The 25,474-nt window shown below is 37.0% G+C and overlaps 1 protein-coding gene across 3 annotated transcripts in view; it reads right to left on the bottom strand.

Annotated features, from left to right (window-relative positions):
* ALDH1A1 (aldehyde dehydrogenase 1 family member A1) overlaps positions 1-25,474 on the bottom strand; it is a 171,377-nt gene that overhangs the window by 37,711 nt on the left and 108,192 nt on the right. Inside the window, exons 2-3 of one of the 3 annotated variants that reach the window (XM_032290918.1) lie at positions 15,800-16,000; positions 2,675-2,779 (exon numbers count right to left, since the gene is read on the bottom strand). In XM_032290918.1, coding sequence (XP_032146809.1) covers positions 2,675-2,779; positions 15,800-15,865 — 171 coding nt within the window. In that variant the 5' untranslated portion in view covers positions 15,866-16,000. The remainder of the gene's footprint in view (positions 1-2,674; positions 2,780-15,799; positions 16,001-25,474) is intronic. The other 2 variants (XM_032290919.1, XM_032290920.1) reach the window with 2 other exon arrangements.

Raw genomic sequence — 25,474 nt, 5'->3', positions numbered from 1 at the left:
CTTAACAGCTTAACACTATAGTTTGGTGGTTCAAGATGCATTCCCCTACCTCCATCCCAACTAACATCAACATTACCAAATAATTTATAAGAAATGAAAAATTTCAGGTCCCATTCTAAGATTATTGCAATGAAATCTAAGGGCAGGTGGGACTCAGCTATCTGTGCTTTAACAAGCCTTCATGAACATTCTGATACAGGCTAAATTTTGAGAATGTCTGCCACAGTCAATAGTCCGGTTCGTACTAAATTCCTAAGGTGAGTAATGAGGAATATATGGAAATTCAAAGCTTGAAAAAGAAGAATATTTTATAGGTCTATAGAATATACTATATCTATAGTATATTTTTAGGATATAGTATAGAATTCCTATAGGATATACTATATATCCAGAAACCAAGGATATAAATGAGAGATGTAGTGTTGATCTCTGCAAGAAGCATATTGTCTCAGACAAATTAACCTACAGCCGTATAACACAAAGGTTATAATACAGGCCAATACAGTGTTCTATAACCACACAGAAGAGAGCAAGTCTACTTGAGAAGGTTAGAGAAGGTTTTAAAGAAGTATAAAACACTGGCATGACTGAAGCTTTCGGATATGCCTGGCACTGTTGAAGAGCTTTATACATTTAACTCCTCAAGCATTTTCCTATCTCTCATTTTACACAAAAAGGAATAGGATCTCAAAGAAGGTAAGAACAAACATTGAAAATCTATGCTCTTACTGTAGAGGGTGACTTGAACTAGGTCCTGAGGACTACGCTGTGAACATGTGCAAAGGCAGTGACTAGCAACCAATGGTTGGGGAGGGATGCTGGGTATGGTCAAGTTGAAACTCTGAAGTTGATGGGGTAGCCTGGGAAGGAGTCCATAAACAAGGTTGTGTAATATTATAAAGGACCTTTGTTTGTGGACTTTCTTCCAGAGACAGTGAGAAACAGAATGGAGAATTCATGCTTTGGTGAACTCTTTGGTATAAACAGAAAATCTGAATCTGAAAGCCAGTGACATTTGTCATCATTCTATTCTGTTTCTGCTTCTCAAACTGTTGACCTCTGTGGCTGAACTCAGTACTCCTGTGCCTTATGACTTGGGTCTTGTTTTCAAATCCAAAAGGGCCCCCTCAGGTCTCTCACTATCTTGGAATAAGTTTGTCTGCATGGCCCAGTACCTTCAGATTTGTGATCTCATTTTTGTGATCTCATTTATTGGGGCTCAAGTAATAGAAAAGACTGGGCAGGAGACTGGCAGGAACGTGTGATTGCTACAATTAACTGAAATACATTGTCGTGAACAATATTATCCTTGGGTGTTGCTGACTTTAATTGCCCAGTAGTCTTTTCCTGCAGCAAAAAATAAAAAATAAAAAACTACCTCTTCACATTATAGAAATGTAAAGCTTGGCAACCCCTGGGAAACTAAAGAACAGAAACATCACTTCAAATTAGACTTAGAAACACTTATATGTTCAGATAAAAATTCCTAAGTTTTTTACTCTCCTCACCCAGGAGGAAAGTAAAAAGGTTATTTAACATTAGGCTATCTTACTTTTATAATAAGAAAGGCTATTTAATATTACCCTATCTTACTTTCATAATAATGACAAGGTGAAGCAGTATCCTCCACTAGGCACAGGTTATAATGTTAGAGGGGCAGCATTTTAATGTTGATGTCATTATTAGCAATGTCACCTTGAGTAAATTACTCAGCCTTTCTACTCTGCCATTTCATTATTGTTTGTAAAAATGACTCAAAATTGTACCTCCCCTATAGGGTTGCTTTAAGTTTTAAATGAAGACAGCATTTAGAACTTGAGAACAATTTTCACTAAATAAACATTCGTTTTTGTTGTTGTTGCTATTATTAGCTAGAAAATAACATTTTTAATTTTTTAGTCAATTTAAGTTATTCTACAATTAATTTTTAAAGGTATTAAATAATGCAGTGATTTTTAATAAAATAACTTGGTAATATATTGTTCTAAAAGTTCTATAATAACTTTTTACTTTTATCTAGCAACATAAAAAGAACAATTTCATATGAATAAAATAATTTCTCTCCTTTTTTCTTTTTTTTTTTTTTTTAGGCTGGAGTACAGTGGTATGATCTTGGCTCATTGCAACCTCCACCTCCCGGGCTAAAGTGATTCTCCTGCCTCAGCCTCCTGAGTAGCTGGGATTACAGGCATGTGCCACCGTGCCTGGCTAATTTTTGTATTTTAATAGAGACGGTATTTCACCATGTTGGCCAGGCTGATCTCGAACTCCTGACCTCAAGTGAACTGACTGCCTTGGCTTCCCACAGTGCTGGGATTACAGGTGTGAGCCACAGCACCTGGCCAAGGATTTCTCTCCTTTATAACATATGATCAACCCCTTCTTATGCAGTCTGTAAAATAAATCTATATACTATTTCAATTGAAAATAAAGGAAAAATGTGAAAAAAACAATCACCATGACACCCAGAAGCACAGATTCATCATTATTACATGACTACTGAGAGAATTTTTTTTTTTTTTAAACAAGGACAACTTAGACAATTTCTCTAGGCTGCCCCAGAAACCATATTTTCATGACATGTCTTTTGGAACTTGCAATGGGGTTCAGGAACTCAGAATGGCAAGAAACCAAGAAACCTGGCATAAAATAAAACTAGTGTTCAGAAACTCACCTTATCTCCTTCTTCTACCTGGCAGAGTTCCTCCTCAGTTGCAGGATTAAAGACAGGAAATTTCTTGCCACTCACTGAATTATGCCATTCATTGTTTATGAAGATCTGTAGCGATAAAGAGAAAATGTGTAAAAAGGCACTTAAATATGCAGCCAGTTCTGTAAGTTTTCACGAACTTTAAAGCATTTTACAATGCCTAAAAGAAGCATATTTCTTTACCCCTCAAAACTTTCTGGCTGTTTAAGATATTTTGTGTTTATATGCATACATATGTACTAAAATGAAGTACATAATGCTTTTATGTTTAACCAAGCGATGCAGTCATTTCAACACTAGAAAATACATGCTGGAGAAAACAAACGAGAGAACAGTGATTTTACCTGAAATGGCCATGAATGTGAAGCAAAAGCAAAGGCTTTTGTGGGCTTGGTCTTTATTAACGATTGCTCCTATTTTCCACTTCAAATTCTGAATATCCTCATTTTGGGCTACAGGTAATTTGGAATCATAAGAGACTATTTTCTAATCCTTTAATGTTTTAAAGCTAAAAAATATTTTTGCTCAAGAATTTTAAAAGAAGTTCACTTAGAGAAAATTAGCTAGTGACACTGTCTCACTGGCTTTTTAAAATCATAGGTTTTATTCTCCTCAGATTACCTGGTAATTTCTTTGTCCTCAGATAAAATCAGGAACAAGATTTCTTAATGATAAGTATGAGAAAGAGACATGCAACTAAAGAAACAGTAGGAAATATGGAATTCTGTCTGTGTGTACTATAAAATAATAGAAATATTTAAAAGCATCAGTAAGTCATTTAAAACATCTCAGTTTCAACTTCCATGTCACTGAATTTGCCTTTTCTTGAGGAGCCAGCTTTGACATTTCTTATTATTTGAAATATGAAAACAATCATAAATACAGTATTAGATAGTGTATATTATAACTTCCTGTTAGACTTATGACAAGATAGACTTTATTTGATTTTGAATCAGAGGTAGCTAATACAGAGAGTAAAGGAAGGTGACATATATGCTGGGTTGATAACATGTATCCTAATTCAGATATCCCTTCTTACTTGATATTTAAAGATAAATCATTAATAGTTGAACCCTGAGGGAGAATGTAATCAAACACTCCTCCAAGGTTTAAATTAGCTACTATGCTAAATAAAAATTACTTATTTATTAAAAATTTGCCAGTGATCACTAGCATAGCTTAAAATTCTATCAGAGTAATAATATGTATATTACTATGTATCCCTAAATGCTTGAATATAATTCATTCTATATTCTGTGATTTATTATTTAGACAAAAAATATTTCCCTGTTCTCCTATACTTCCATTGGACAATATGTCACTTTTTAATTAGTCATTTCTAAGTGGCTGCCTTCCATCAAGGACTATGTCCAGTTCTCTGGTTTATCTTCAGTGTCCAACACAATCTCAGCCCTCAAGCGATTTTTGCCTCAGTAAAAAACTCTTGAATAACTTAATTGAATCAAATATCTATAATCCATCAACTACTCATGGATAAGATCTATAATATTCTGCAAATGAATACTCTATGACACTTACTATTTTCTACAAAATGGGGAACAGGATAAGCCTCCTTGTTTTCCCATTCATGCCAATATAATTATCTATACCAAAAAAAAAAAAAAAAAAAACCACAACAGAATTACAGAATTATCCTATGTAGTTAGAGGTGTTCAAAGGAATTGTAGTGCTATACTGAAATTGACGGTAAAAACACATGGGCATGGCTAAATAAAGGGGAAAGGGGCCTAAAACGGTTCAGATGAAGAGACTAGAGGTGCAAAAATACATATATTGGGGCATAAGAAAAATGGAAAAAGTATCAAGAAACCCTATCAGATTACAGAAACAAGATTAACTGAATACAGATGAAGACCACAAAATTCACTATATTATTTTTTGGGAAAAACACTAGGCTCTTAGATCAACTTGAGGAAACATAAATTCAGATGAAAGTGCTGATTTGCCCAATGTTTCTTACAGTCGATCAACACTCTAGCTATCAGAAACATATTTTACAGAATCCCATAATTATTCCTAGAGTGTTTCCATTTATGCCCTTATGGCTTAGTATTTTTCTTCCCAAGGGATGCCTGGGAAAGAACCTGTCCCGAATTCAGCTCACTGGCATCTCTAGCTTTATGTTGCTCTCACCCCAAAGTTCTAAAGCTTGCTCATGCACACTGTCCCCCAGCGCACTATCCCTCTCATACACACTTCCCTTTTGTTAATGACACAAATAATCCCTAGGTACCCTTTTGTATCACTTTGTTCTATACAATTATAAAAAAGTGTTCCCTGTTCTCTTGGCCCCCTACCTCTGCCTAATTAAAATTTAATTTTCTCCTTGTCATTGTAATCTTCCTCAGATTCTGTCTACAGCCCTCAGAATACTTTGGTGATTATCTATTGTCAGACTGCTTAACATGGCAGTAGAGGTGGTTAACAATCTTGTCCCAACATGCTTTTTCAGTCTTTTGCTCTACAATTCTCTCAGTTTACCCTTTGTTCCAGCCTCATTCTACTGCCTCAAACACCTTGACATTTTTTGCAGCATACTTTTATTTACACTGTTCAGACTGGAGTTCCACTATTTTCTTCTACTTTAACTTCAAATTCTAGCTTACTATGTCATCTCCTCATGAAGATTTCACTAGTTGCTCCAATTAAATTTCACCTCTTTTTTCTTCTTTCCAACATACCATGTTAGTATCCTACTGATTAATTACTTATGTTTTGCTTTGTGTTAATGTTAGATATCTACGTATCAGCCCAGGAAATTCCAAACAAAAAACTAAAGATATTGTGGTACCTGCCATAGATTTTTAAATCAGTCTTCCAAAACCTGCATCAGATTTGTTCACTTACTAATTCTGCCTTCTCTCTGCCCTAAAGAGTGTATAACTGCCTTACATTTTGTACCTCTAAACTAAGGGAATACAGATCTCATTCTGGCAGAGTTATACCCAGAATTTCACTCTTCTACAATGTAATTTAATTAAAAATAAAATAAAACAACATACAGAATCAATTACATTTTGCTAGGCCCTTGGTCGGAGTTTCTAGTTCTTGCCTGAGTCCTCTTATCCTTAGGTCTGTGATAATCTGTGGTTTCAAGTTCTCAATAATATGCACTCAACATATTATAGCTTGTTTTACTCTCTTTACATACTTTTTGGTAAAAGAATTATTACAATATGTATGTACCATCTAGTTCCATGATTAGAACTTGTATCTAAGCTGTACATAAAACTGCCACTTCAGATTAAAGCCAGTGAATATTTTGTAAATGAGCATTAACCTGAAGTGAAAACACACGTTTATCTGGCAGCCCGCAGGCAACTGAAGAGATCAGCTGTAGAGGATCCCAAATTACCAGCACTGTTCTGCATTATTCAGTTTTAACCTTTAATACAGGAGAGCACTGTGAGCTCAACTTGTGTTTGAATTTGTGCTTACATTTATGTAATCCTGATTAGGAACTTTTGTTTTATCAGAAAAGTGTTTGTCAAATAATAAGTAAATACCTGAGACATACCCTGGAAGTTACTATCGGAAAATGAGAGATAAATTAGCCATGGTCCCTGCTCTCAAGGGCTTATAATCTAATTTCATATCAATATCAGCGAGTAAAGAATTAAAGGCCGTAGAGCAAAACGGCCAAAGCAGTGGTGTTGTCAGTAAATGGTGCAGAGGGGCATAGGCTGAAGAATGCTTCTTTAGAGGATGAGACTGGATTGGTAGAAAGAAGGAAACAAAAAGAGTAAAGGGAGGGACAAATCTTTGGAGGTTCATAACATAGTAAACAGAGCAGCTCCCAACGGAATGGAGTTCCAGTGGACAGAAGTCACAGACAAGGCCCGACAGTGAAAATAAAGTCAGTTTGTGGTAGATCCTGGTCCCCAGAGTAAGAAGTTTGGGCTCTATTCTGGATATAAAAAGGGAGAGACCAGATCAAATGGATGTTTAGGAATACTGATTTTAAAGTACCCCAAACTGATTTGAAATAGACCAACCAGAGTCCAGGAAATTAGCCCAGAGACTACTTTCATAATCCTATCGTAAGGTCACAAGGTTTTGGAGGAGAGTGATGTAACTGCAGTCTACAAGTTATGAATTATGCACATTCTCCCACAAACAGAGGCATTTCAGCATGAAAAGAGAACTGGGCATAGGTAATGTGATGACCTAGATTGTTAGAAGGCCAGGTATTGCACAGCCTTTTTCTTCCCCTTAGCTACAGATAATTTATTCATAGGACAGACCTCAAATACTTTTTCTTTTTTAATTATAGGAGCTTTACATTTGGCATTTGGCTTCCAGCTGTGACCAAACTAAATGTTTTTGCATAAACACTGTTCCTGTAGTTACATTTAATGGTTATTTGGAGAAGTCTAGACTAATAGAATGTTTGTTATAATAAGTATAAAATCTACATTAGGCTTGTTGAAATATTCTATAATGGTGACAATCTTATTTTCCTTTTGTTGTTTGGCATTAGCAAGCTTAGAGGAAAAGAGATGATACTATAAAAGTAAAATATTCTTGGGTTCTATGTAACCATTATATATTAACTCAAGTCTAATTATGAATTTGGGGCTTAGGTTACTTTTGAATAATATATACGTGATGTAAACATCAACTTTCAGTTTGCAATATTGATTGGAAATTATAAATGCCTATGCATACTCCTGGACTTCAAGTACTTTTTTATATGGGGAAGCAATCAATAGAAATGTTGAAGCAACTTAGAAATTGATTTTTACACTTTAGATTTTAGATATGCCAGATTTTAAGAAATGCATCATATTACCTTTCATAAACAAGTAGCCATTTCCTGGATTCAGTTGGTGTCCAATAATTAGTCATAATTTAAAAAAAAAATTCTTTCCAGAGCAAAAGTTATTATGTCTTAATGTACTATGTATAAAGCTACAATTCTAAATAAATAAGCACTTTTCTCAAAATATTTCTGGCTTAAAGCTAGATTTGACTAGTGGGCAAAATAAAGTCCTATTAATCTTATCTGCTGATATGAGATTTTGGAGGCTATGGGCTTAAGTGAAGAGCCCCTGACTTCTTGCAAAACATACTCAGAGCACCTTAAATTAATATTATCTCATCAGGGCAGCAACTGGGCAAGCAGCTGTAGATCCTGTAAGGGAAGCCAATAACTTTCTTGGTGGGAGAGAGATTTTAACGATCACATTTTCAAAGCACAAAGGATTTCTTTTAAGATTACCCAAAGGAGAGGGAGGGTGATGAGAGTCTCCATTTTATGTCACCCATGTGGATTTTCAAACCTGAGGGCTGAGTCACAGCACAGGGTGCATGGGTAGTGGTGTGAACCCGTGGAGAGTGGTTTGTACTGTAAATGTGTCAACGTTTTCTCAGCTTAGGAATCTACCAAAGTACCAAAGGCCACTGGGAGCCTGGGAGAATGAGATCAGGGATGAATAATGTGGAGGAGAGACTGTACAAAAGTCAGGTGGGGTGTTAAACATTTAAAAGAATCAAAGCTGGATCTCTGGCAACTACTTTCCACCCTAACCCTGAGGCAGCAAAGCAAAATGTTGAGACTTAGAGTCAAAAAATGTAAAAGGAAATTAAGGAGGAAATAACAAAGGGGAGGAAAATTTTTAACTGCAGTCAAAGGAATGAAAACAAAATGAGAGAATGACCAAAACAAAAATAGGAGAAATAAAAGTTTCCTTTCATTTGTTTTAAATTATAGTCTGACTTTAGCAGCATGAGTATATATGCTTTTTTTTTTTTTTTTTGCAAAACCCCTTCAGCCTTTTCAGTTCAGTCAGGGGAAGAGAAACGATGACACAGCATTTGTTTTGAGCCACAACATCACTATGTCCTACAGATGACAGCAATACTTGTCAGCAAGTTCTGTACATCATATATTTTCCGTATCAAAGAGGTACAATGTAGAAGTGATAGAAAGCTCTGTCCATATTTAGCAGTATCAAGACCTGGTAAGCTTTCTTCCTTCTAAAAGAATGCCAAATATAAAGCATAATTTAGTAATTTATTTGCATTCCTTTGAATGCAAATTTTTGATTTCTGAAAAAGTATTGATAGAGCAGTGGAAATAGGTAATGGGACTTGGGTTGGGGGAGGGAAGAGTTCAGGCAAAGATTTTAGAGATGTGAGATTTATGCAAATGTCCCAGTGAACAAATTTCCATTAGCAATTCCAACATTACAATGAATCGGGTAGAGATAATATCAGAAAATCAAATATTAGCAACATTTCACATCCCTCTCAAGCAATGCTTCTAAGTTTGTGGAAACTTTTGCTATGTACATCACACACACACACACACACTCACTCACCCAAAACATGTCAGCGTCAGGAAAACCAGTATTACACATTTACTTTCCTGATTTATTAGATTTTGTTTGTGAAGCAATTCTTGCTCAAATTCTTTTGAACATGGCTCTACCTTGTCACTTACATTTGGTAAATATGTAACATATCCCCTGGCTATAGTTCTAATAGCATCATGATAAATCAAACCAAACTGCACCACCACCACCACCACCATCTCAAGCCAGATAACTGCAATTTTCAGATACCTTCATTGGATGCCTGTATTTCTATGAGATTTATTTTATGCTGATTTGCATCATATCATCGTATAGATTATCCATGCCATTTCAGAGTCATTACCTTTACTTTGGGTTGGTCTTCAAATAAGTTATTTTTCATAGTCTCTAAGAGTGTTTCCCTCGTTCTGGCAAGTTTGTAGTGACAAATTCAATATGTAAAGTCCCAGTTACAAAGTTATATAAACAGTTGTACTGAGAGTCCTTATGAAATGGAGACAATACCATCTCTTAGAGACATGTGTCCTTTACTTTAAAATTGTTGATTACATTTTCTTACAGTCAGGCAGGTGCCAGAGAACAAACAACTTGCCAAGACAGCAGTCCCAGAAATGAGCTAAGATACTGCATTCTAAATATTAATAAATGATTATCTCCCACAAGTAAAATCAATGATTGGTTCTGTCACTGGTTTATGGCCAAGATCCTGTTTCTGCTTGGCTCTGGCACTTTCTGAAGTGAAAGGTCCTGACGTGGCTGAGTGTGAGTTTCTGGGAGAAACTGGCAGCTCAATTGTAAAGTACCTGGAAGGTGGTTGCTGCATATGAAATTATAAGGCTCACTCACCTAAAACTTTTAGACCCTTGCTGTTTGTCAACAGACATTTTGGTAGCATCAGCAAAAGCTGAAAGACTGTTAAGAATACAGGATTTCAGACCTCAGCCCAGATCTATTGTCAATCAGGATAAAGAATGAACGATAAAATTGTAACAGGTGTGAAACCAGTTGTTAGAGCTAATTGGGAAAGGCAGCTAATACCTTCTTCTCTTAGGATATTTGTTGTTTACTTCAGTTTTTCTGTTGTTTAGGTTTTCTTGAGTGAGATTCTTGTACTACTGGTTTCGATATTTAAGGAAAAAAGGATATCATGTGGGAAAGCATCAGATCCAAGATAAAAAGATTCAGAATCAAGTTTATTCTGCTTTTGCATTTTAAGAGCTATGTGGCCTTAAGTTAGTCATGCTCACTGAGCTCCGGTTCCTCAGCTTTCAAATGGGACCCTGGTAACATCTTTTCTAGCTCCTCCCAGTGGTTAATTATGAGCCTCGAATGAGAAAAAACGTGAAATCAGTTTTGAACTCTGGCAAGAAATATAAATATCACTTACTCTGAGAACAGAATGATCGGATAATGTTAGGAGTCATCTTGGGAAAGAGAATCAAGGAGAGAAGGGACCAAGCAGTTAATAAGTGCCAGCCACATTCCTCAAATTACCTCACTTAATTCTCACCACCACTTTCCAAGGTAGTCATTCTCATTCCCAATTCACAGACAGAGGAACCAGGGCATGAGAAGCTTGGCCAACATCATATAATTAAACACGTAGACTACCTGGAAATTGAAGCCAGGTTTAGCTTGTTCAATCACTGCACGTGGCAGTCAGCTATTTTTTCACCTGCTTCCAAGCCCAAAGCAAACAAAATATTGGTTTATTTAGAAGGAAGTTAAAAACATTTCCCAAGTGAAAGCAGCATCACAGCACAATCAGCTTTGCCTTGAAAGTAAGTCCTTTCCTGTTTTAAGCACCCCTCAGTGATTTCCCTCAAATAAAATCCGCCAGCCAGTCTGGCCCAAGCCTGTTTTTCAGTTTCATTTTATCCATTCTCTCTCTTACTCACTTTACTCCAGCCAGATTAGCCTGTGGATAGCTCTTTAGGCATAACATGCTTGTGTCCTCGGGGTCTTTGCATGTGGTATGACCTTTGGATCTTCGTTTTTCCCCACTCCTGGCCATCACATTCTCTGTATGCCTCAGGCTTACTTTTAAAGTGCCTTCCTTAAAGGCTCCCTTCCTTAAAGGCTCCCTTCCTTAAAGGCTCCCTTCCTTAAAGGCTCCCTTCCTTAAAGGCTCCCTTCCTTAAAATCCTCATCAAAAGCTCTTCTCACATTCTCTCAGCTTTCCATTTTCTTCCTTTAAACATTTATTGTAATTTCTGATTTAAGTATTCTCTTGCTTATTTTTTGCTCCACACTGTTCCACACACCTTACAGGAATAGAAACTCCATGAGACATGAATCATATTGGCTTTCTTATATCATGAGACCTAGCATAGGGCAGTCATTCAAGACCTTGTTATAAGAGGAAGGGAGGCCGGGTGCGGTGGCTCACGCCTGTAATCCCAGCACTTTGGGAGGCCGAGGCGGGCGGATCACGAGGTCAAGAGAACGAGACCATCCTGGCCAACATGGTGAAACCTCGTCTCTACTAAAAATACAAAAAAATAGCCGGGCATGGTGGCACGTGCCTGCGGTCCCAGCTACTCAGGAGGCTGGGGCGGAAGAATCGCTTGAACCCAGGAGGCCGAGGTTGCAGTGAGCCGAGACTGCGCCACTGCACTCCAGCCTGGCGACAGAGCGAGACTCCATCTCAAAAAAAAAAAAAAAAAAAAAAAAAGAGGAAGGGAAATATGGGAGAAAGGAAAAGCAAAAGGGAGAAACAAGCAAAGGGGACAAAGGAAGTATTTGGAATTTGCTTGTTGTAAGAATTTAAAGAAAAAATTTAAAGCTGAATTTGTTTGTTGTAAGAATTTAAAGAAAAAAATCATGGGGGTAAAAAAAGCACTTCAAATCGTGCCTGGAACATATTATTCAATGATTAATAACTCTTCTCCATTGAAAATATCTCTAACCCAGAAGATTTAAGCAAACCAGAAATCTAGGAGAGCAATCTCCTACTCTAAGCAAAATTGATTCCACAGGAGTTGAAGAAATGTAGTTCACACAGGCATTTCACATCTACGTCAAAGTCCTCTGCCTCATAGCCTCTCTCAGCCCAAACGTCACATTTTCAATAAAAGCAGAAAAACTATTTCTTTCCAATTTTCCCTATTGTTCTCTTTTTCTAAGTTGGCTGCAAACTTTCTCCTAATAGCCCGGGAACAGCTGAGCAGCAGCTGGAAAGGCCATGGGAATCTGCAATGGGCAAATGAAAGTCAGAATGAAGGAGGATACAACAGGATTCTGGCAACTCTGTCCCAGAGTAGTGGAATTGACCTTAGACAAGGCACTTGCTAGTGTGATACCTCAGACTGCCAGCATTGGAAGCCTAGCTTTGTCACTTACCTGCTGTATAACTTTCATAAGTTACATAGCTGCTCTGTTCCTCAGTTCCCTCAACTGTGAAACATTAATAATAACCCCCTCATAGGATTATTATAAGGATTAAATAAAGTCATTGTCAAGAACTTAGTCACTGGCAGAGTAAGCACAATAAATTTTACCTATAATTATTTAGTGTGTTTGTATATATATGTGTAAAATGTCATTAGCTGATGAAGATCTCTTGTGGCATGAACAAACCATGGTTTAATCAGTTAAACACTCGGGGGTTTGAATTCTGTCTGAGAATGCTTGTCTTCTTGAATTTCCTATTTCCTTCTTTTTAAAAAAGAAAAAAAAAAAAAGGTAAAACAGCACTATTGTGAAGGGAGAATGGCAAACAAAGTTACCAAATTCTGTAAGAAAATTTTTGATCCCTGAAATCCTGAAAGACCCTTGGAACTTCACTCTGATGCAATCTTTGTCAGATGGAACTAGACTGAACAAGAAAGATTGACAGAAAAGCTAGGAGAAGACATGAGGGATACTTGTGGGAAACAGGTCTAAGAAAGGTTGGGTAAAAGAGACAATCCTGGAAAAACTGGAAAGGATTCAGAAAAATAGGACTAGGATCACTAACGTTAAATCATGTCCCATGTGCCAGGCATTATTTCAAGTGCTTTGTATGCATTAAGTTCATTTAATATTTTCATCCACCTTAGAAAATAGGTGCGTTATCATCCCCATTTTAAACATATGAAAACCAAGGCAGAGGGAGGTAATGTAGTTTGTCCAACCGATCACAACTTTCAAAGGAGCTCTTCATTTAAAGGCTCAAGAAAATGGAAAATGTGGGGTTCGTTTAGACTTGGAAAGGGGAGTAATGAGGGTAAGGATGGGATGTGAGTTCATATCAAGAATTTATGATGATGTTTTTGAGGTTTTAAATTCCAAAAGTTTTTATATAATTTTAGAAAACATTTCTTAAACTCTGATCTCTCTTTAATCTACCCCAACAAAGAAATAATCAGACTGTACTAGAAAATAAGTCATAAAAAGATATGCATCAATAAATTCTTTTGTTTGGGTGAAAAACAGTCCCAAGCTTTAGAGTATGTAGCTTTTCTGTCATAGTTGTAATTTTTTTTTTTTTTTTTTGTAACTCAACCCTGTCTCTTTCCTTCAACTTGCCCTAATAACAAATATACTTCTAGCTGTAACTTAAAAAGGACATTAAAATAGTAATAGAAAAATAACACAAGAGTTTAGGGGCTGGTAATTGAAGATAATTCCTCCGACACTATAAACTCCTTGCTTACTTGGTTTATAACTAGGGAACTTATTATAGTTAATAACCATCATTTTTTTTTAACTCCTCTTGTAAGTGCAAATTCAATCCAATTCTTCACTGGGACAGAGTGAAAAAAAAAATGCAAAGGCATTTGAAAAAGTTCACCCATTTAGATTTAATTACATACATAACTGGTGTCCTCCCAAGTGTGAAAATGCTATAACCAATAAATCAAACAATAAAATTTATCTGAGCAGAATAGATTTATATAGAAGATGCATGAGAAATCAAAACTCACTGACTTGTTTTGGGTATTTTTACTCAGAAAAGTTCTTAAATACAGAGCAAAATGCCTGCTCTTTGACTCTTGCCTTCTTTTGGACACTTAGGTCAGTCATTTTCCCTAGAGGGGAGTTTTTGCACAGTGACTTTGAAGTGAACAGGTTTCAATCTCAAAATCATCCCTGTGTGTTAAGGGATCATTAGATCTGTGCTTGCATGTTAGATTTTAAGGATGTTAGATTTTAAGGACCATCTCATTTGTCTAGTACTGCTTCTTACATGCTTAATTAGTGACTACTAAGTGAAGCTTAATTCAGCAGGAAAATTATTTACATTAGAACTTCCTTGAAATACACACAACAAGGAAGACTTTGCAAACTTCTGCAAAGCCAAAGGAGTGGGGAGACAGGGACATTCAGACTACCTAAATACCTTCCTAGGTAGTATCATTAAAAAAACCCACAAAATTCCATTAATAATAGTAATAGAATAAGCATTGCTAACAATTTTGAGCTTCATGAAGTGTATTTTTAAATGTACCTACTTTCAATTGAAATTTCTTGGGAGTGACAAACTTGGAATAAGAAAATGAGGGAGACAGGACGATTGCAATTTTTTGGGCATACCTTACCAGATGTAAATTGTTTGAGGGTATGGATTCACATGTTACCATTTGTAGTAAAATTAAATGGAAAAATCTTTCCCCTTTAATAAAACCTCGTGATAACAATACCTTAAAATACACTTCACAGCTGCTGGTCAACCATGTTTAAAGGCACAATCGGATCTCTGCTGACACTTTCCTGAGGAAAAGAGCCAATCAGCTGAACAACTTCCTTATTCATTGTGCTTTATGAAAATGAAAATGCAAAAGACCTTAGGATTTCAAAACCATCCACGGTTACAAGGAAGGAAATAAATGTATAACAGCAGGGGCTTTCACTTTATCATTAAATTATAATGCTTTATTTTTCTGTTGGCTCATTCAGACAGCAAAATGGCTCTCCCTTGAGTTGCCACAGTTAATTTCTTACCATACTTTCTGCATCACGTCATAAAGATAACTTTAAGTAATTTTGGTTAGACCGTGTTTTATTTGTTTGTTTGTTTTGGAGTTCTAGGATCTGACAGGAAAGCAGTGTGAAACAGACAAAGTTCAGAGTTACTCTCAGAGTGACTCAAGCAGGATCCATTTCCTAGTTCCCCCTAGCTGCAGATTTTAAAGTCTGGATCTAGCTCCTGCTCTTGTTTCTCTAAATATTTATCAGTTAACAATTACACATCTGCTCCAATGGCAACAAACGTGGCTGAAGGAATAATGCTTTTCTCCCCGCCAAATATGCAAAATAATGCAAGTCCATCTGAAGTTTTTTGAATCAATTATCAGACTCATGTCTCCCTATTTTAACACCCATTTTATTAAACATATCGGAAAGTTACGTTACGTCAGTGTGCTCTCTTTCTCCTTGCTTGCTTTCTATTGTTTCCCACTCGTTTGGTTCTTTTCAGTAAGTTTCTCTAGTGAGTATTTTGCTCTCTTATCATACATGCCGGCTATACTGAAGTTAATAGAACTGCTTAGTAAAGTCCTCTGAATCCTGGTATAAGAGTCCTTTCACACAGAAGAGAATTCCTTTCACTTGGAAATATTTTAAGAAATAAATTTATGAAGTATGGTCTGATAAGATTTAGATCATATTTGATCAGGGCACTAAACCAAAACCTGCATTTTGCATGCCTTTTATTTTTATATTTGCAAAGGGCTCTTTACACAAGTTTACTTAAATTGACCTTTTAGGCTTTAAATAAATGTAGTTTTTGCAAACCTGAGTCAAAGCAGGAAATGTAAGTTGTACTCACCTTAGTATATTGAATCTTCAAATCAGTGAGTAGCGCAGGTAGGTCTGGCACACTGGAGGATGACATTTCTGATGCGGCTCCTGGAACACAGGTGACTGGCTCAGCAATTAGGTTCTGATAGAGCACTTGGCTTTATTTGTTCCTTTTTATCCGCACGGGCTAAAGTTTATTTGCATACTCGGATACGATTGGATGAACAAACTCAGAGGAAAAAAAGAAAACGACACTACTTATTTGTAACACCTAGGGCAGGAAGCCTTTGACTTTAAACTTAAATCCTTAAGAAACCAGTGTTACAGCATCGAAGTTGCATCTGGAGACAGTGTACTATTTGCAGATGAATTAATTTACAAAGCCGAAACCTGTGATAAGGGTATGCAGCAGCTGCTCTGGCCACTAAGGCCAGTTATTATTTTTTTGACTTTTTATGCTTTTTAATGCTACTATGTAACTTTCTGTTCTCTGACAGATTTGGAATCAGAGAATTTGAGGATTGAAAAGAGTTTAAAAGGGCACCTGTTCTCAGTAGAAGCTGGTGAGGAGAGAATCCTGGCCAGGTGTCTTCAGTACAAGGCTTTCAGGAAATCAGTCCATCTCCCAGAAAATCAGGGTGCTATTTGGGGAAGAAAGGCCTTCTATCTACACCATACACTAAGTTAGTTTTAAAATATCACGTTTATTTTCAGTGCTGGGTAAGTAGACCTACTGTGATTTCAGATGCCCTAAATTATTTTCTATATGTGAACAGAAAAGCCAGCAGGACTTTTAGGGAATTCGGAACACACTGTCACACACAATCACCACAATTAGAAATATGGCAATATCATCTATTAAAACTCATTTAAAATGAAAGTAACCCTGGTTTTGGAAGTTGTATTTATGAATATAGGCAATGTACAAAGTATAAATTTAAGCAGGGCTTCAAAATAATTCAAGTTCTTAAATTCATGTTTAGCTGAAGGACAATCTGTTAAACAGTGTTACTCCCATTTTAAGTACAATACTTTATTGTGTTGTAGCTCTAGCAAACGTTACAATAGGAACAAGATAGAATACTTTGGATACTCTGATTGTGAAGAATTAACTGATATATTTTCCTAATGAAACTTGCCAGTTCCCTTGAATATGGGACTCACAAATGCGACTTACTGAAAATTTCTAAAAAGTTTGCCCAAATCAGGTGCATCACTTCTTTCCCTTTCTACCCTCATTTGATATCTCTATTTTAGAGACACAGAGAGGGTGAACAGCTTGCTTATGGTCACAGATTTATTAGTGCAAGACCAGAGTGTCATTTCAGGCCAGTCTGACTCCCAAACCTGGACTCTTATTTCTGTTCATTATTTTTGCCCTCTATCCACAAGAGAACTCCTATATGGGATCAAGAGTCAACTGGTTTGGTTTTCTCAGTGAATAGTCACCCTTATAGGCATTTAAGCATAAGTTTTTACTCATCTAAGATAAGGGTTTGCAAACTTTTTCTGTAAATATTTTCAGCCTCTGGGCTGGATGGTTTGATATAATTTACTTGATTCTGCTTAAAAGAAACTGTAGACAGTAGGTAAATTAATGGGTGTAGTTGTTTTCCTATAGAACTTTATTTACAAAAACAGAAGGCCGGCTAGATTTGGTGCACGGGGCCAACTCCCTAGATTCTAAGGCAGTATCATTCCCAATGCCTTTGACTCCTCTGTGTCTCATGCTTGAAGACCAGATAGAAACTTCTGTGTTCTTTCAACATTTCTCTATTTCTTTCTTTTTGGAAAATCTAATTGTTTTCTCTCTCAAAAATGTGTTTTGAGTTAAATGCACAATTACACAACAGCTGTTACATAACTTGAGCGTGGTGCTCCAGCCATGCCCAAACAGCTGTGTTTTGCTGCTTCCTTCTCCCAGAGTCACAGTTGTTTGTGGATTCAAATACTTATTTATTTGATGTCCAGGTGATGAAAGCTCAAGGCTTCATAACACACTTGGCTTGTCATCTCATTTCTTATATGATCATTTTCAAATGTATTTTACTGGATAATTATGTAAGAACAATCCCTTTATTCCAGGCATTACTGAATGCAGGCAAAAGGAGTTGCTTTGGAGACAGGTTACCACACCTGCCCATTTAATTTCAGCAAATATTTACTAAGTATCATTTATGCATCTATAATTCTTCAGCCCTCACCTCACTTGAGCAGATCTTTTCTGCCTAGAAACCACAGGGCCTGAGACTTATATTTTTGAGGTAAGCATCATCCTGCCCCAAGAGCTTATTTTGTAGGATAGCATATTTCTGGGAGTGGCTGCGTATGAGTAAAATATTTCATTAGACTTCTATCCCTTACAGAGGAAAAATGGCTTTAGTGAGAACCTAGGGGCCACGGTTGCACATTTTAGGGCTGGACCCAGAGTTGTACATTTTTATTATATGCCAGGACTCTGCAGCAGAGGAGAAGCTGGTCCTCTAACTTGAGGGTAATAGACAAAGGATGTTCAATCTTCTTTTTCCTTCTTAGGAACAAACAAAATCACACACACACTAACACACACATATACTCATGGGCACACACACATGAACACAGAGAGAGAAACAAGAAATATAAGAGGATAGTTTATTTATCACTTGAATGTGACTTCTCTAGCCCTTTGTGAAAGCTTTAATTATACCAACAAACATATAGATTATTACTTCAACCATTCTTGAAACTACTCTCTCATTTTACAGCAAACATCTCCATAACTTCATCTAATCCTCAGTTCCTGAAAAGATAAAAGGAGCCTAATCTGCCACCCACATGAGTGCTTGAAATAAAAAAAAAAATTGTTGAAAAAGTCATATGATGAATTAAAATAGCTTCTGCAATGGACTGAATGTTTTTGTCCAGTCACAATGCATATGTTGAAATCCTAACCCCCAATGTGATGGTATTAGGAAATAAGGCCTTTGGGAGGTATATTAGTCAATTATCATGCTGTTAATAAAGACACGCCTGAGACTGGGTAATTCATAAAGGAAAGAGGTTTAATTGACTCACAGCTAAGGCTGGGGAGGCCTCAGAAAACTTATAATCATGGCAGAAGGGGAAGCAAACACATCCTTCTTCACATGACAGCCGCAAGGAGAAGTGCTCAGCAAAAGCGGGGAAAAGCCCCTTATAAAACCATCAGATCTTATAAAAAGACTATCATGACAACAGCATGAGGGCAAACCTCCTGTCATGATTAAATTACCTCCCAGCAGGTCCCTCCCATGACATGTGGGGATAATGGGAACTACAATTCACGGTGAGATTTGGGTGGGGACACAGAACCAAACCATATTAGGAGGTAATGAGATTATGAAGGTAGGACCCTCATGAATGGTATCAGTGCTTTTATAAAAGGGACTCCAGAGAGATCTCTCGCTGTTGTTGCCAAGTGAGGATGCAATGAGAAGCTGGCAATCTGCAACCCAGGAGAGGGCTCTTACCAGAACCCAACCATGCTGCCACCCTCATTTCAGACTTCAAGCTTCCAGAACTGTGAGAAATTAATGGCTGTTGCTTATATATCACCTAGTCTATAGTATTTTTGTTATAGCAGCCTGAATGAACTAAGACTGCTTCTTTTCCTAATTCCTGATTTCAAAATCCTGGAACCATTTATTGAAGGTGAACCTCTCCTAATCCAGTTATATGATCACTCCCCTAACTATTCTCTGTTGCCTTAGCATGTATGCATGTGTCTCTGCCTGTTGATCGACCTAGCAAGCAAACTATCCCTATGATTTTGATTAGTACATTTTTAGCAGATATCACATTGCTTTTATGCTTATTTGAGTTTTCATAATTTGGGAAAAGTGAATCTTGTATGTAGTGAGAGTGTTTGTGCTTAGTTGGCAAGTCGATGTTAAAAATGGAAGTGGAAGGCAAATTTAAGTATATGAACATACGTATTTGTCGGCTAATTTCGTTTCACATGCCAGTCTTCTTTAATTAGAATTTCCTCACCTCTGATTTCTTCTGCTCTTTACATATCCCTTTATTGCTTTTCTCCTTGGCTTGTGTTACGGAGATAGGAGAGATGCCCCTCTTATCCGGTCTAACCAGACACTAACTGATTAGTCAGGTCAATAAAACAGTACATTAAAACCTCTGTAAGATAATTATTTGGGTTTAAATACGTTTTTGCTAAACCTTATGGGTTGAGGCCATTTCTGGGAACTGGATTTGCTGCTTGGAATTTGAAATAATCTTGGATAAATAGTGCTCATAGTGTTTTGTCTGCAGTTTCCAGTTTGTTTCTTTAATGTGGAGAGAGAAAGACATGAAAGACATCAATGAGTCAATCCAAAGGTAGACTACTTTGAGATCTCCATATTTTTTTCCATTTTTTTTTACAATTCTCATGCAGATTATCCAAAAATGTATTTATAAATATGACAATATTGTTTGTAATGTATTCAGTTTAGTTTTCATATAAATAACTTTTCTTACCACCTGTGCTCTGGCAATTAATCAATATTTTAAGTAAGATGTTTTGATGCTGGTTTGAAGCTGTTAAAGGGGACCAAAACCCAAGGAATTAAAAAAAATAAAGCTCTATAAACTGGAAAAGATGACAATGGATTCTTTCCTACAATCTCTGGAGAGAGCCTGACATGTCCATTCCTTTGATATTGACCAGTGAAACTGATTTCAGATCTCTAAAATTGTTGTTTTAAACCACCAAGTTTATAATTGTTACAGCAGCCATCGGAAATTAGTGCACTAATCAATGAAAGTTCAAGTTCATAGATGCCAAAATGTATATGTTATCATTGATCATTCACCAGTCATTCTTCATGTCATTCAGGTTTATTGATACTATCTAAATATTATCATTTAAATAAAGATAAGCTTTCTATCTGTACCTTACAATGAAAAACTAATCAGTTGTTTTATCTATCTATACATCTTTTTTGTAAAGATGGGGAAAAGGTTTATTTGGCTTATGTTTCTGCAGGCTGCATAAGCATGGCACCAGCATCTGCTCAGCTTCTGAAGATTTTACTCATGGCAAAAGACAAAGAGGGAGCAGATACATCACACAGAGAGAGAGGGAGCAAGAGAGAAGGGGAAAGTGTCAGATTTTTACATAACCAGCTCTCCTGTAAATTTATTGTCATGGGGAGGGCACCAAGTCATTCATGAGGAATCCACCTGCATGACACAAACACCTTCTGCTAGGCCCCAACTTCAACACTGGAGAGTACATTTCAGCATGAGATTTACAGGTGACAAACATCCATACTATATTATTCTGCCCCAGGTCCCCCAAATCTTATATTCTTCTCACATTGCAAAATACAATCATTCCTTTCCAATAATCCTCCAAAATCTTAACTTGTTCCAGCATCAACTTAAAAGTTCAAAGTCTAAAGTCTCATCTGATACTCAAAGCAAGTTCCTTTCCCCTGTGAGTCTCTAAAATAAAAAAAAAATAAAAAATAAAAACTTATTTACTTGCAATATACAATGGTAGTACAAGCATTTGGTAAACATTCCCATTCCAAAAGGGGGAAATTGGCCAAAAGAAAGGGGCAATGGGACTGACTCAAGTCCAAAATACATCAGAGTAGACATTAAACCTTAAAGCTCGAACATAATCTTTGACTCCAGGCTCTGCATTCTGGTGTGAGGAGTGCAGTCCTGAGGCCTCTGGAAGACCTATCCCCATGGCATTCCTGGGCACCACCCACATGGCTGTTCTCAAGGGCTGGAGTTGAATGCCTGCAGCATTTCCAGGCTCAGATACAGGCTGCTGGTGGCTCTCCCATTCTGGGCCTAGAGGGCCGTAGCCCTATTCCCACAGCTCCACTCAATGCCCTGGTGAGGACTCTCTATAGGGGGCTCTAACCCCACATTTCCACTTAGCAATGCTCTAGTAGAAGTTCTCTGTGGGAGCTCCGTCCCTGCAGCAGGTTCCTGCCCAGGCATCAAGGCTTTCTATTACATCCTCTGAAATCTAGCTGGGAGTTGCCAAGTCTCTTTTACTCTTGCATTCTGAATACCTGCAGATTTAACATTGCATGGAAGCCACTGAGCCTTATGGCTTTCATCGTCTGAAGCAGTGGCCAGAGCAGTATCTAAGGCTCTTTGAGCCAGAAAGTTCTGGTATAGGTAGCAATATCCCAGGGCTGAGCAGGGTAGCAGAGCCCTAGATCTGATCCCGAGAACCACTCTTTCTTCCTAAGCCTCTGGGCCTGTGATGGGAGGGCTTTGAAATAGCTTGAGGCCTTTCTCTCATTGCCTTGAATATTAACACCTGGCTCCCTTTTAGTTATGCAGATCTTTCTAGCAAGTAGTTGTTCCTCCATCTGATTGGATTCTTCTCCAGAAAATGCTCTTTCCTTCTTTACCGCACGTCCAGGCTGAAAATTTTCTGAATTTTTACACTTTGCTTTGCTTTTAATTACAAGTTATGACTTTAAGTTTTTCCTGTGCTCCCAAATCTGATCATAGGTTGTTAGAAGCAGCCATGCCACATCTTAAGTGCTTTGCTTGCTTAGAAATTTTTCCTGCCAGATACTAAGTCATTACACATAAGTTTAAACTTCCATAAATCCCTAGGGCATGGACACAATGCAGCCAGGTTCTTTGCTAGGGTATAACAAAGGTGACCTTTGCTCAGTTTCCAATAAATTCCTTATTTTTATCTGAGATCTCATCAGCCTGGTCTTCATTGTCCATATTTCTATCAGCATTTTGATCACAATTGCTTAGCTGGTTTCCAAGAGGTTCCAAACAGTCTCTCATCTTTCTGTCCCCTTCTGAGCAGCCCCTCCCTCACAAACTCTTCCAATTTCTTCCTGTTACCCAGTTCCAAAGCTGCTCACATTTCCAAGTATGTTTTTAGAAATGCCTCACTCCTTAGTACCAATTTTTGATGTTAATCCATTTTGTGTTGCTATAAACACCTGAGACTAGATAATTCATAATTTTTTTAAAAGAGGTTTATTTGCCTGACAATTCTGCAGGCTGTACAAGCATGGCACCAGCATCTGCTTTGCTTCTGCTGAAGCCTCAGAAAGCTTTTACTCATGGCAGAAGGCAAAGAAGGAGCAGGTATGTTATACGGTGAGAGAGGGAGAAAGAGTTACATTTTAAAAACCTTCCGGTTTCGGTTGCATTATAAATATTCATTATATTGCAAAAGTATTGTGTAATAAGTAATGATTTCTGTGAAAGCTATTGCTTTTTAAAGTAATTATTGTATTTGGACAATATAAAACTTTTGGTTTGCATTTGTTTGCTTGAATTTGTTCTCACATTTTAAAGTTACACATATATATCCAGATCTATGACCACAATCCAAATTTATCTTCCAGGCCCTGGCTTTACATTTCAACTGCTTGTCAGATAACTAAGCTAAATGCCACACCTCATCATGTAGCTGGGTTTGCAAACCTGAGAGCCTGCATATTTGTTTTATGTGGACTGTACAATGCTGTACAAATTAGAAACATTTAAATAAAATTCCAGATTTTAACTTCTTAAATGTCAGAATACATGAAGAATCGTTTTAGTCTGTCTGCCATCCATTAAAATCACCTGGGTAATGCAAAACAACAAAAGTAAATGATTCTGATTATGTAGGAGTAGTTTGAACCCAGGTGTGTTTAATGTGCCTTAGGTAATTCTAATGTGTGGTCAGCTGTCAGAACCACTGAAGCAGCTTTGGGTTCCATTTCCTCATAGCACAACCACGAAGCTGAGTGGTAAAGGTTGTCAAAGTTAGAGCTGCTTTTGAACACTCTGTCATTGTCCTGTTCTACGTTATAGTTGTCTGTTATAAGCTTTTGTTCCGCCTTGATTTATAGCACCCAAATGAGTCATAACATCTACATCCACTGGAAACCTTTTAGAAATGCAGTCTCTCACCCCATCTTATACATACTGAATCAGAAACTCTGGGGTGGGGCCCAGCAATTCGTGGTGTGTATAACAGGCCCTCCTGGTGATTCTGATTCATGCTCAAGTTTGAGAACAACTGCACTCCAACACAGACCTCCACCTGTCTCTATTATTTATTCTTGTCTGCTTTCACTTAAGTTACTACCTTGTCTTTTATAAGACCCCTAAAGAAACTCATTATCATTTTTGCAAACATAATCTTTTCTTGAATTTCCTGTCTCTGATTATGACAAAACAACACCAACCAAACATCAGGCATTGGCAATTTCTTGACTTTCCTTCTGGTAAAATATTAATTTTATTTAATGAAACAAATTAACACCTTCACATTTCTAGTGTCCTATTTTAGATTTAGGTTTTAAACAGCATATAGCTGGACTGCATTTTAATCCAATCTATCTTTAGTATTTATGTATTTAGTATTTAATATGTATATATATTTAGTCCTTTATTTATACCTATTGTAATTGCTGATGTACTTCGTGCTTTCTCTTTGTCTTTAGATCAGTTAGGATTAAATTTGGCTGCCTCTGATGGAAAAACTCCCCCAAAAAAATTCAAGGTGGGAATGGAGTCTTCTGTAACATAAACAGTTTGTAAGCAGGTTGTACACGGCAGCCATGGGGGCAGAATGGAAAGACAGGGGCTGCTTTCAGCTTACTGCTCTAGCATCCCTAAAGTATGACTCTTTGCCTTCTGATAAGAGAAGACTGCTAGAACTCCAACAAGTACATTTAAATTCCAGGATTCAGAAGAAAGTGACAAAAGTCTAGGGTCCATCTACATTTTGAGGAAGTTTCCCTGAAGCTTGGAGCTCTTTGACTGTAGCTTAGTCTCATGTCCATACCTAGCTATGAGGGAAAATAAAGATTGTAAGATTTTTCTATGATTTTGGGAGGCCAGGTGAGCAGATCATTTGAAGTCAGGAGTTTGAGACCAGCCTGGCCAACATGGTGAAACTCCATCTCTATTAAAAATACTGGGTGTAATGGCACGCACCTGTAGTCTCAGCTAGTTGGGAGGCTGAGGCAGGAGAATTGTCTGAACCTGGGAGGCACACATTGCAGTGAGCTGAGATTATGTCGCTGCATTTCAGTCTGGGCAACAGAGTGAGACTCCATCTCAAGTAATAATAATATAATAGTAGTAGTAGTAATTTATTTATCCCTCCTTTTCCACTTCTGTTCTCGTTTGGAAGAAATGCTTTCTATTTTTACTTGTTAACCTAAAAATTTTAACACACTAATCTGTCAATTTAATTACCATTTCTTTCTTGTAAAGAATTCAGAGATTTTGAACACTCTGTCATTGCCCTATTCTACGTTATAGTTCTCCGTTATAACTTTTTGTTCCGCCTTGATTTATAGCACCCAAATGAGTCATAAGTATATCATCATTATTTTATTCACTCAATTCCTATTTTACCTCTTTTTAAATTTTCTTTACCTATTATTTATTATTTTATCTCAGTATTTCCTTCTGGGTTTAATTTCACTCTTTGAGAGTCTGTTAGAGGTTCATATTCTTGATCAGTCTTACCAGGAGATTGTGAACTTTGCTAGTTTTCCAAAGAATTTTGGGCTTCTTTGACACTCTATGTTTGTTTGTTTGTTTTTATTAATTTCTGTTCTTATTGTTATCATCATTCTACTTTCTTTAGGTTGTTTTGATGTCCCTTCTCTAACTTCTTGATATGTAGATAATTTAATTTTCTAGCTTTATTTTTTTTTCATTTAAAGCCCTAAATTTT

This window comes from Sapajus apella, unplaced genomic scaffold (assembly GCF_009761245.1).
Source record: "Sapajus apella isolate SASKATOON/1434 unplaced genomic scaffold, GSC_monkey_1.0 scaffold24, whole genome shotgun sequence".
In the NCBI taxonomy this organism is placed as follows: domain Eukaryota; kingdom Metazoa; phylum Chordata; class Mammalia; order Primates; family Cebidae; genus Sapajus; species Sapajus apella.
The sequence above is the reverse complement of the archived record's forward strand: the minus strand, read 5'-3'. Positions and strand labels throughout refer to the sequence as shown.